The sequence below is a fragment of the Lissotriton vulgaris genome, chromosome 8, assembly GCF_964263255.1.
Source record: "Lissotriton vulgaris chromosome 8, aLisVul1.2, whole genome shotgun sequence".
Taxonomy (NCBI): Eukaryota; Metazoa; Chordata; class Amphibia; order Caudata; family Salamandridae; genus Lissotriton; species Lissotriton vulgaris.
This window is the reverse complement of record NC_141696.1, coordinates 535165465-535179143: the sequence shown is the minus strand read 5'-3', so window position 1 is coordinate 535179143 and position 13679 is coordinate 535165465. Positions and strand designations below refer to the sequence as shown.

General features: G+C 45.2%; 1 protein-coding gene across 4 annotated transcripts in view; it reads left to right on the top strand.

The window, feature by feature from the left end:
* The window catches only part of ADGRG2 (adhesion G protein-coupled receptor G2), a 988790-nt gene that overhangs the window by 355033 nt on the left and 620078 nt on the right, over nucleotides 1–13679 (top strand). For all 4 annotated transcript variants that reach the window (XM_086934346.1, XM_086934348.1, XM_086934347.1 and 1 more), the window contains exon 5: nucleotides 3269–3313. In XM_086934346.1, the coding sequence (XP_086790472.1) occupies nucleotides 3269–3313 (45 nt within the window). The remainder of the gene's footprint in view (nucleotides 1–3268; nucleotides 3314–13679) is intronic.

The window sequence follows — 13679 nt, the reverse complement described above, 5'->3', positions numbered from 1 at the left end:
GTGCAAAAAGATTATTAATGTCCTCCATTGTGTATATACCAACATATCTCTTGGGTTTCAGGTTCACAGAGGGATTGAGTTCTGAGGGTAAAGTGCAATTACATAAAAGAATTTCTGTTTTTAGTCTGCTGATCTTGGATCCGCCCACCAACTGAAATAGTTTAAATATATTAAAGTCCCATTTCTGAATTTCCATGCTGGGTCTTAAAAAAAAGTGCAATGTCATCTGTGTATAGTTCAATTTAAGACATCCCGCTGACGGGGGGGGGGGGGGGGGGTTCTATTTTGATATCTCCCCTTATGGCTAAATAATATAGGCGAAAGTGGTCATCCTTGTCTTGTTCTCTGATTTACCTTGCACATAACTATATCGACCGAATTCACTATTAAACACGCTAATGCTCCCTGATACATTCTTGATATATCCTGTATGAGATTTATGGGGAAATCAAACTTCTTTAAAATATAAAATTGACCCCCCCCCCCCCCCTGCCCCCCCCCCACCCCCCCAAAAATATCGAATGCCTTTTCGGCATCTAATAATAGAACCTGGGCAGGAACTTGCTTCTGTTTTAAAAAAAAATCCAGTGCTTCAATTAAAAAATGTGTGTTTGTGCATAGCTGCCTGCCTGAGATAAAGCTACATTGGTTTCTATTGATCAGTGTTCCGACTATCTTGTTCATTCAATTACCAAATAATTTAAATGCTATTTGGTACTCAGTATTTAAAAGGCTGATTGGTCTATATGAGTTGATGTTCTTGGGATTCTTGTCTTTTTGAGGACAACTCACTACTAAGGCTTTGTTAAATAATGGTGTAGATTTGCCCCCTTTTAAAATAGGATTAGTGAGTTACAAAATCTGCGTCACCACAGAATAGAGAGTGGCAGAGGGCCAATAATGGCTGGTATAAACCATCTAATTCAACATTCTGATGGTTCTTTCAGCTTTTCATGTGCTCCTACTGTAAATTATGTTATGGATTGGTGTTTCCATGATTGGTTGATTTACTGGTAAGTCCCTAGTAAGGTGCACTGAGCGTGTCAGTGCCTGTAAAATCAAATGCTACTGACTGGTCTGAAGCACTGGTTGTGCAACCACAGAAGTAGCCATGTAAAGATATCTCTGATCTGCCACTGCAGTTTCTGCGCACAGTTTTTACTGCCATGTCGACGTGGCAAGTGCACCCACATGCCAAGCCCTAACCTTCTCTTTTATTACATGTAAGTCACCCCTAAGGTAGGGCCAAGGTACCTCTGTGGGCAAGGTGCAGTGTAGGTGAAAGGTAGGACATGCACTGGTGTGTGTGACATGTCCCGATAGTGAAATGCAGTGTATTACGTTTGTCAAAATTGAAAGGCTATCTGTTCCATAATATAGAATGGGAGATACTTTGTAGCATCTTAAAAGTATAACTTTCCATTGGGACAAGATAGAGAACTGAAGATTAGTATGCCTGAACTCAGAACGTAAAAATGCATCTTTCAGTAAAAAATATGCCACTTTTAGAAAGTGGATATTTTCTTGCTCAGCCATCCTGTTTGCCTCTGATGAGGTGTGGGTTGACTGCCTGGCTTTGGAGTAACAGGGGCTGGGGATGCGCATTCTCTTCAGACAGCCACTGAGGGGGTTGAGGTGTGTCCTGCCTCTCCTGGATGAGCCAGGGCTGGGCTGAATAGACCTGGGTCGCATTTAGAGTAGTGGGAGGAGATTTCCTTGCACCTGAATAGGCCTGGTCTGCCTTGGACAATCATGGCTACATCCCCTGCCAGGAAGCTGGGCCATGGAGGACAGTACTGGTTTGGACTGAGCACAGACACTCTGTCACAACAGAATAAAGAGAAATGTGGCATAAATATTGGATCTGAGACCCCAGAAATCTAATAGTTTTTTGGACTTATAAATCTGCCAAGAAGAGCTGGAGAAGCTGTGAGTAGGAACTACCACTTAGTTGGGTGCTTTGCTGTGTCCGGGGGCACTGCTCATAAGCTGCAAGATGCACCCCCCATCCCACACCGCAGCCACGGCCCACCAACACCAGCCCCATCGAACGCCTATATTCGTCTGATGCCACAGTTTGCTGATCGAAGCATTGTTTTTTTGGGACAGATATACAATATAAAAACATACTAATTGCATTGCTATACTTCAAGTCTTTTTAACTGCTTCATATAAGTTCTGCATTATACCTATTGTATCTAGCTTTTATGCCTTTCCTTCCATATCTACTACAGCTTCCTACCAAACCAACCTGTCATAAATACCTGCCAAACCTACCGACTATGTCAACATACCATATAAACCTACCATATCTACCGACCTACCACACCTAGCCTACCAAATAACACCTGCATAATATACTATACATATCTAACATATATACAATAACCTTACCCATTATAGCTAACCTACTGTTTCTGCGTACTGTACCTAACCTACCTTAACTAACTTACCATATCCCACCTATCGTACCAGAACTTTTATAGTCGCAGTGCAATATTCCGAATGAGGATAACACTTCAGGCAACTCTTGATGGAGCCCCAACACTCTTGTGCTGCTCGTTTTCTACTTTAATAACGTTATGCTATTGCATATTACAAAGTATGCATAATTACAGTAAACAAATTCTTACCAAAGCAATTCTTTTATTAAAAAATACAACAACATTTGATTTCTTCTCATTATAAAACTTGAACGTAAAATTCCATTTTATTGTCTGTATTTGAAAGTGGCCAGATCTGTTTCCTTTACAGTTCAAATGTATTGCTCAGCTAAAAACATAACCCAAGATCCTTCTCCTTCAACAATGTTTTCTGCAAGACTACCACATATGACATAAGATAGTCTATTCGGATTTGCCACTTCTTGTTTTCAAGGATTTTCAGCTGCTCCGTCGTGACTGGTGGAGGTGTATTTTTTGCTGATTTAGGATCATTCAGTACAATCTCGGGCTAATCAAGCAACATTTGTCTGCTATCTATCAGGTGGTCAGAACGAGATCAATTGTTAGCTTTGGTGGAGTTTTGAATCGGCAATCTCAAGCATCTGTGTCACTACATGATACTCCCATCTGATCCACAACTCTCATGCCTGGGTGGCAGAACAGAAAGAAGGCAATTATTGCATGTTCATGGAGATAAAATTCACCTGTTACGCATCGCTTAAAAGGCTAATCAATCTAAGAGAAAGTAATCCCACTAATTACAAAATTGAGCTTTTGTGTTGAGGACTGGTTGGTACTAATTTGCTTTACACATTTCTTTACAGCTAACACGAAAAGTCTGACTACTCCAGCACTAGCAAAAGGAACAGGTAAGGATTAATCACAGGTTTTTTTTCGTTTTTTTTAAATATTGTAAGACATTGTGGTATTCAGGCACTGAAAATCGATTAGCTTTACCATTGGATTTACAGTTGTAATGTATAATACTACATGGGAGCATGGGAAAAACAAAAGCGTTAGAACAAAGGCCTATACAGTCACATTGGCACGACCTCACGCATGTTTTAACCAGACAGTTGGTGGGATCCAGGGGACAACGGGAAGGCCCATCAACAAATAAAATACAAATGCATAGTTATAGACATGCACAACGCCTCAGCCCACTCCCTCCAGGACTATGTGGCTCTCTAACTGAGACTGCTGATAGGCAGTGATCTTAGCAATGCAGGAGCGGTATGGCCCCCAAATATCGATAGGACGGGACGGACTGGGGACCCGTGTTGAGTATTCCATGCAGTTAACATTGCAAAAAGCCATACCCCTGAGCCAGGACTTCAATCTTGGAGGCTGTCTATCACACCAGAGTAATGCAACTTCCCTCTTTGCCAGCAGGAATCCTAATGCTGCAAGTTTACGAACAGTGCGTGGGAAGTTGGAGACATATCCCAGCAATGCTATTTCTGGGGGGGGACTAGGTTCAGACCCAACATGTCGCTGAAAGTATGGTGTACCTGAGACCAATAATCATGTAAAAGGGGACAGGTCCAAGAGAGGAGGGCGAAGTCAGCGTAGGGGGCCTTGCATTTGGAGCATTGGTAGGGACGACTAGAATCTATTTTGTGTGAAAGTGCTGGAGTGTGATAAAGCCTGCGGAGAAATTTTAAATGAATACGTTTGTGTCTACTGTTTAGGGAAACTTCCTTCGTAGCTCTGCAGCACTGTGCCCATTGATCGTCAGATATAGGTTTTCCCAAATCCTCCTCCCACGCAGTGCGTACCTTGGTGTCCAGAGTGGGAAGTGAGACACTGCACATTCTATATAATTTAGAAACCAGGTGCGTTCCCGGTTGGTGTTGGATGATCAGTGTGAGCTGGGGGGGCAGCGTCAGGAGCGAGTGGAAATGTGGGAAACACTGACCGCATCATGGATCGTAATCTATTCATAACAAAGGAGTCCATGAATGAGCGGTCAGCGTTAACGTTGGTCTTCAGACGTAGAAAAAGCATGTCCCTCAGGGAAGAAGTTGCCAACGGTGTGGATGTGGAATTTGGTCAATGTGTGTTTGACTACTGTTTCCCCGGTAATTGGGAGCCAAGACGGATTGGGCAAAGGAAGGGCCGGAGAATACAATTGGTCCAGGCCAAGAAGCCTGCGCACTCTATCCCAGGCCCAACAGGTTGACGAGACAGTCTGTATTTCCTGCGGGTCCCTTGGGAAACCCCTAGGAAGAACAGTGGAAAGCAGTCCAGGTAGGACCAAATCCGCTTCAGGTTTCAAATACAGAATACGGGCATCAGGGTGAAACCAAGAATATGCATATGAGCATTGTGCAACTAAAAAATAAAGATAATAATCAGGAACACCAAAGCCGCCCTTTTCATATGGGATGGTTAAAACCCGCCAGGATTCAAGCGGATTTTTGTCACCCCAAACTAATGGCAGTAACAAGGAGCACAGTTGGGAGAAAAAGATCTTGGTGAGAGGAATCGGGATGTTATTAAAAAGATATAGAAAGCGAGGAAGTACAACCATTTTAATTATGGCAATCCTCCTGGCCATAGATAGAGAAGGCAGATCCACCTCTCAATCTGGCTCTCCAATAAATCCATCGCACTACCATAGTTTAGTCTAATGATGGTTACAGTGTCCAAATGGATATGAACCCCTAGGTATTTGACTGAGTCGTGACTCTATTCAAGAGGGAAAGAGCAATTCCACACTGTGGTGCTCGGGCTGAGCGGAAAGATGAATGACTTGTGCCAATTGATGCGGAGACCAAAAAATTTGCCGAAGCGAGTTATTTCCAGAATAAGAGGTTCCAGATTAATGTGAGGCATTCTGACATATAAGATAGTGTCATCCGCATACAAAGATATCAAAAGAGGACCAGTACGGAACTGGAGCCACCGCTGTAGATGTTTTTCTTGAAAATGACGGACCAAAGGGTCAATCGCCAAGATGAAGAGCAGCAGGGATAGGGGGCATCCCTGACGTGTGCCGCGTGATAAGGAGAACTGCTCAGTTATTGTGCCATTGAGGCGCAGTCTGGCCATAGGTGCAGTGTATAATAGTGGTATTGTAGAGACAAAACAGTCCGGCATACCCATGCGCCTCATGATGGACAGGAAGAAGGGCCACTCCAAGGCGTCAAACGCTTTCTCAGCGTCAAGAAGGATTACGGCGGCTGGTGTGGATGGGTCTATTTGATGCAAAACAGAGAACAGGGTCCTCAGGTTCAAAGAAGTGGAGCGATGTGGGACAAATCCAGACTGTGCTGAGGATATGATAGACTCCATCAACAACGATACCCGGATGGCGATAACCTTAGCCAAGATCTTGTAGTTGAGATTTAATAAAGAAAGAGGTCTGTATGAACTGCATAATGTGGCGTCCCTGCCTGGCTTGGAAAGGAGAATGATGACTGCCTCTCTGAACGTGGGAGGCAGACATCCTGTCTCAAGAGAACAAAGGCATCCGCCATGAGGGGCAGCAACGCCACGCTGGTCAGGAATTCCCGTATGTCAAGACATGAATAAACCTAGAATGTGCATAATCATGCAACACCAAGAAAAGGGCAAAAGGATATTCAGTAGTGGGTCTTCAGCCAGTCCCAGGGTCCGTGAAGAGTTCTGCGCTGTTTTGTGAATCGCCATGAACAGGAGAAAGCGAACCAGAAGCAGAAGCCGCACTCGACACCTGTTTTTTATAATTCTGGCAAAACTCCTGCACCTCCGCGGTGGTGTCGAAAATGCGTAATCTGCCGGCAACCTCCACTTTTAGTCGTGCTGGATATAGCATACTGTACTTAAGGCCCAGGTTCCGGAGGGTAGCCTTGACTCCATTGTACTTACGTCGTGCCTCCTGGACCATAAAGGTGAAGTCAGGAAAAAGAGACAAGGTGCTGCCCTGCCACTGGATCTCACCCTTCTCACGCGCAGCTCGAAGGGCAGCATCGCGGTCACGGAAATTCATGAGCCTAGCAATGATAGGGCGAGGAGGCAGGACCGTGCAAGGTCGGGGTCCCAAAGATCTATGGGCTTGCTCCACCACAAACCCCTGCGTGAACACCTCTCTGCCGAACAGGTCAATAAGCAGCTTTTCCACAAAGTTATCCATTCGTCCAGTTGACGTCGTCTCTGCCATGCCAAGGATGCGGAGATTGTTGAGACGGCTACGCGCCTCAAGGTCCTCGTTCTTGATGGCTACTTCCTTGAGGATTTTTTCGGCATGCTCCAGCCGTTTCAGCGATTTTGATGCGTTGTCTTCTATGTCCAAGACTCTGGACTCCACCACATCCAGCTGTCGGTCGTCGGCCTGGACTTTAGACCCCATGTCCGCCAGTTTTTGTTCGAGACAGTCGAATCGGCTGTCCAACGACTTGAAACCCGCCCTCATCTCACTCATCATGGCGGTGACCAAAGAAGTCGCGTCTTCTCGTTCAGTAGACTCCATAGCGCTGGTCGAGGAGCCCGGAGGGGCATCAGTGGTGAGGTGGGAGGCTTTATCAAAACTGAGTTTACGTTGGTTTGGATCTCTTTTCCCCATAGTGGGAGTCGAGAGGTGATAGGCAGCATTGAGGAAGCAATATGGCAGAGATCGACGACCCCGGACAGCAAGGAGGGATCAGGTACCAGTGAGGGAGCGCTCACTATCACATTCGAGTGAGTGACAGAGGCAGCAGCAGGCGCCCAGCCGGCAATATATTATTGTGGGGGCACCAGTGGAAAGGCAGATGAGATCAGCACCCATGCCCTTGACCCATCTTGTGTTCGGTCAGGAGTCGCCCATAGCACCAAGTCCCAATGTTGGAGACCAAGTAATGGCAGCAAAAAGTCGTGTTTGACCCTGAGGTAATTGGCTCTTGACGCAAAGATGGCTCTGTAGTGAGGGGCAGCAGCCTCGTCTCAACACGATCCAAGGATAATTACTGAGGTCTCCCCAGGACTGAGTTGTTCATAAGTAGTGGTTACTGGCTGGTCAAGTGCAGGGAGATCACCAAACAAAGCCGTGTTGCATGGCCAATGGATCGCCGTGACACGGTAGCCCGCTCACTGCAGGAGGGCAGATGTATAAAAGAGCGTCGCGGCTGGGGAAGAGGCAGTGATATATGGGTGAGGCTGCCACAAGGCAGGGGGGCACCGACACCCGCAGCGCCCGTCACCGCCGCCGAGCACCCCTGCAGCCCACAGAGCGCCCAACTCCGACCCCCCCGACTCAACGGGCAGGGCCGTAACTCGAGGCCCCGGTCCCGGACCACATCGAAGGCCCAAGAGCGCATCCCCGGAGCCCGGAACAGCACGGCCCGACCCAGAAAGGGAATGGGGCGAACCGCACGCCGCGAGCGGGCGCAGAGCGCAGCAGGGGCACGAGAGGCGCGGCACTCACCGCCCGGCCGGGCGCAGTCAGAAATTCCACAGGAGAGGGCAGGGGGGCCCTCGATCTCCTCCGCCGTTCTCACTCTGTCAGAACACCAAAGAGAGGTCATGTTGTCACAGCCCTAAAATGGAGATCGCAGTGGCACCATGAACGCATTTGCCCAGATCGCAATGGCAGGAGAGCACAGAGTCATTATTGGAACTCTAAATTGGCCGCTATTCCCGGGCGCGGGTTAGCGGTCTAGTTGTTCCGCTGTCTACAGGTGCCAGTTAGATGTGAAGCATGCGGTCCCTACGAACTGTGCACTTCATCAAAGATTTGTCAGGAGTCGGTCGAGTGTTCCGGAGCTCCTCCGTATTATATTGAGGCCTTAGTTCATACTCATAGTTGCTCACGCTTTCTGCGAGCACAACAATATAGCGCTCCCATCTTCCCAGCAAGCGCTATTAGAGAATTAGTACTTACGTGAATTTCCAGACGTCAGGAGGAATTACGAAGTACTCTCCAACGGCTGCTTCCTGGAAGAGAGGCACCGGAGAGAGAGAGAGACCAGAAAACGGAAGAAGAGAGATAAGTGCAAAGAATAGAAAAGAACTGTGGACAAAAGATTCTTGAACTGTTCATTATAGATAATTTGTTGTAAAAGAAAGTACTTACCAGAAATTGCATATGTCAGGAACCCTTGAGGAAAGAAGAGTAGAGGGTCTGCAAAAAACTCTAGAGGAGAGAAGAGAAATTCCTGGATTAGACAAAACAAGCTTAATGTAATATAGGACAACACATTAGATTAGATAAATAGTTTATCGGATATAAATAGGTTAAATAGGCTAGATAGGTTACACATAGGTACATATAAAGGTTCTAGGGTGGTAGAAACTTTTATCTTCTACCACAGAAAACTATGAGAAGAATTCCCGCCAACAATCAAAGTAGAAATTGTAAGACATATATATATATATATATATATATATATATATATATATATATATATATATATATATATATATATATATAGATATATATATTCCTTCGAGTTTCCAACGTTCAAACACCGCATGCGAAGCAACTCGGAAAAGAGAATAAAGCCACCAAATAAGCGCGTTACCAGGTTTCAGTGCATTTATTTGTGAATATGCAGCCCACCAGTCGTCATGACGCGTTTCGCCTTAGCCGAGGCTTGATCACATGTCATGCAAGGAAAGTAGGAGGTGACATATATAGTTTGGGTGGTCATGTGACCAGTGCAAATTCATACATTTTTAAAGTCACAGTAACAATACAGGAAGTAATACTGGGCATAGTGCCCTAATTTAAAACATTCAAAAGATCCCTGTTTCCCACACTAAATAACAGTGTGAAAAATACATTGATGTGCAAAATACGCAAACAGTTAAATACAATACAATCTATGTTTAGAAAAAGTCGTTTTCTAAAAGAACATAAATATATATATATATACATGTCATAATATGAAGTTAATATATGTACACAGTATAAATATTATTGATTTCCTTAAAAAAGTAGAAAAAGGAAAACTATTATAAAAAACATTTCTTTTTAGAACAATAACATTTTGTTGCCTAAAAACCAGTATGGAATTCATTATTCGTTAGTATTACACATAGGTCAGGGAAAAAGTTGAAATGTATACATTATACTGTGATTCACCATCTTACCCAAAGTGGGTGAAAAATGTCTATCAATCGTCCATAGATTGAAGTATGAGTATTGCACAATGTATGAAAACTCCTACAGGGTTGTATTTAAGAAAGTGTTTAAAGTGATAGTGTCATAAAGAAATAAAATCATAATAGAAATTTTTTTTTTAGATTTCAGATTGCCGAATCAGTATATAAAGATATGCATATGATCATCACAACTAGTAGTGGACCCTATATGTTGTCTCACAGACAAGTGTAAAGATCCTCACTACTGTTGAGCCCTCCTGGTTGTTTGCTATTAAGCTCTAATATATAGCGTGTTTCCAAGAGGCGCAACTTGCCATCTCTATCCCCTCCTCTTTTAAGGGGCAGGACTGAATCTATCAGATAGTACTGTAGTAGGTCTGGATTGCTATTATGTGAGCTCTCGAAATGTCTAGCAACGGGATAAGATTGGTCCTTCCCCGTGATGGCTCTTAGATGTTGTAGGATGCGTTCGTGTGCCGGCAGCACACTGTAGACCACATGGACATAACAAAATGTAGACTACGAATTCAGTTTTACATCCTAATTTCTGTTTGATATATATATATATATATATATATATATATATATATATATATATTTATTTTTATTTTTATTTTATGTAGCTTATAAAGCGCACAGCTACCCCCGGAGGGGTGTCCCGGCGCTGGAACCTGAGTCTCAGAGAAGAAAAAGGGAACAGACAGGGGAAATGACAAGATAGATCAGAGTCTAGAAAAGAGCCAGGTTTTGAGTCTGGCCCGGAAGACAGATTCAGAGGAGCAGAATCTGAGATCGACTGGCAGGGAGTTCCATAGTTTTGCAGCAATGACGCTGAATCCTCTGCCACCCATTCTGGAAAGTCTGAAGCGGGGAGAGATCAGGAGGCATAGGTCATTGGATCTTAGAGATCTGATGGACCGGGATATTAAGACTCGTTTTTTTAGATAGTTTGGTCCGCGATCATTAATGGCTCGATGAGTCAGAGTGAGGATCTTAAACTGAATTCGGCTAGCCACAGGAAGCCAGTGCAGTTCCCTACGATATGCGGCAACTGACTGACGATAAGAAATGTTACCAATCAGCCTCGCTGCCGCATTCTGGACAATCTGAAGCCGGGCAGTCAGGTATTGGGGAGCTCCGGCATAAAGACTATTAGCATAGTCCAGGTGGGACGTGATGAGAGCGTGGGTGACTGTCCGGCGGGAATCCAAAGGGAGATAGGGAAGGATTTTCCGGATCATGCGTAGCTTTAGGAAGCAAGCCGAGGTCACTTTTTGAATCTGGGTCTTACAAGATAGAGAGTCATTGAAATGGAAGCCCAGGTTGCGGGCCGAATGGACGGGAGAGGGAGCGGGATCCAATGCCGTGGGCCACCACCAGGAGGAGGGGATGGAATTTTTCTGGTTAAAAAACAGCACCTCTGTTTTGTCAGCGTTGAGTCTTAGATGGTTTTCAGACATCCAATCACTGATGTTGTTAAGACACCGGCGGAAGTTGGAGAACGCGGAGTCAGAGTGGCCCCTAAAGGAGAACACTAGCTGAGTGTCATCAGCATAAGAGACCACCCTGACTCCATAGGACTCCACCACGCCGGCCAGAGGGGCAAGATATATGTTAAAAAACAGAGGGCTGAGGGCCGAGCCCTGTGGCACACCGCAAGATAAGGGTTTTTCCTCCGATCTAAAGGGCCGCAACAGCACTCTTTGACTTCTTCCAGAGAGGAAGGACTCGATCCAACTGATGGCAGTGCCGCCAATGCCCATCTGCCGTAGTCGGTCAAGGAGGATGGAGTGGGATACCGTATCGAATGCCACGGACAGGTCGAGGAGGACCAGCATGGCCTCCTCGCCTCTGTCCACGCACTCTCGAATGGTCTCCGAGACCTCCAGCAGAGCCGTCTCCGTACTGTATCCTGCCCGAAATCCAGATTGCGAGTCGTGCAATAGTAAGTTGTTCTCCAGGTACTCCGTGAGTTGCAGCTGCACGGCTTTTTCCAGAACCTTAGCAGGTTTGGGGAGGAGGGATATAGGGCGGTAGTTGGAGAATACAGTGGAGAATACAGTGGAGAATACATATATATATATATTCCACAGACCATAAAAGATATAGAGTAATGGCTAGGGTATATAGGTAATACTTATCTTGTTAAACAGTTTACATCATACAGAAGCTGAAGAACCATAAAGGTCCCACCCCCCTTCACCTAAGCGAAGAGAAGCAAAATCTCTGGACTAATTGGTATTAAAAGAAAACAGACTTGAGTAGTAAGTTAGAGTAGAGCAGAGTATGTATATGAGTAATTGTATGGTATTATAATTCAGGTATTCTCTGATAAAGAAGTCTGCAGGACGGACAACACAAGAGAAGCTGAGGAAGAGTGCCAGAGCAGTCTCTTCTGTATTGTTTATTATTTTATCCACTCCCCCTTCCCCCTTTGGGGTCTCAGAGAGTCAAGTATAGTAACTGGCTCTGTGAAATCCTTGAGAGGGAGTTGGGAACTATATACTTCTGCTCCTGCGCAAGACCAAGTGGTAAGAATTCACTTAGCCTCTGACACACGCCGTCCCTAAACACGGCGCGGGTGCCGGAAGGTGCCAGACTGGGACCGCTGCAGGATGGATGTGTGTTGCAGGCTTAAAAGTAGATAATTACATAATTAAATGCTTATTCGGGAGCCTGGCCGGCAGAGCTTCATGCAGAGGCAGCCATCTTGGCTGCCTCCGTGGCCACGCCCCCTCTCTCTAGGATTAACCATAGTTAACAAATGCATGTTTGCTCGTAAACTAGTGGTCAGTCTTACTCAGTTTTTCTTGTTTAGACATTTATTGCAACCGATGCTATTGTCGGGCTGCTTCAGTGTCCGATAATTTTTTATTGTTTTGGATATCTGTTTTACTGTTCTCTCATGAAAACAGCAATTCAAAGATGGGAGGTTGCTAGTGTATTTTTCAAGACCCCAAGTCTCTGGATGAAATAGACTACCTTGTGTTACAAAATAGCTTGGTCTAATGCTCCATTTAACTTTGGTGTGAGAGGGCAGTAGTCTTATTCAAGCCTTAGCCTCCTCTTGTTGAAGTCCTACTCATTTTCTCCTGTCTGATGATTTGGAGGCGTGGCTAGAGTCCTCGATTCTGCCAACCACAAGATGCACTCTGTAGCAGTGCCACTACCTGCGTTCTGCCAACCAACTACTGAATCAGACATAGGCAGTGCACTTGCTGCCTGATTTTGAGTTAGGTGACTATCAACTGTGGAAGGTTTGTTTTGGAACTCACCAACCAAAGCTAGCAGGAATCCGTGTTCACGCCCGATGCCTTCGGAGGTGCTGTGGACTGCTACCTCTCATGAACTGCAATGCATGGCAGACCTGGGGGTGGGGGGGTATATGTGCAATATCACGAGGCCTAGGGAAGTGACAAGGGTTGAATCCACAGCATGTGTAAGTCTCCTTTGGGATCAAGCATCCTGAGCATAGGGTCCTCCTGTTGGTTCCTCAAGCTAGCTGCACATATGTGCAGTCGCCCCAGGATCACTTTCCCCATGGCGGGGTTTGCATGTACACTACTTGGAATATAGTTAAAGAGATTACCAACTGCCTTAGAATCACTGTTATCTCTCTGCTGCAAATCACAGTGGTTAAATCCTAAGTATTCCGCATGCAGAGTAGCAATATCACCTTGTTTTGACAGTCCTTCTCCCTTTTGTGCCAGCTGAACACACCCCAAGCCTGCCTAGTAATAACAGACAGCATCAGGCTGGTGGCTCTCCCGCCATGCAGATTTAGTTAGATTGCCCATCCTCAAACTTGCATAAACTAAGTGGCAACACAGCTAGTGGTCATGGAGGGGAAGTATCAGGTAGCATAAATGAACAGACAGAGCATCCATAGAGGTTTGAGTCCGAGCCATGGTGAAGTCTTTCCCCCTATGCATAGGGAAAGATTAGTAATACATTTCAAAATACATTAGAGAATGACTTCAATGCAAACATGTATTTGCCTATCGTCTAGTGCATATCTGCCTTGCCTAGTCCCTTTAAAAACAAGCAGTTGCAGCGCCAACAGGTCTCAACTCTGAAAATCCTATCAATCGGCTTTGACAATCTCTTTTGCCATTTCTTTTTATTTTTTTTATTAAATTTGTATTATTGCAAGAAAGACAACTTAGTACA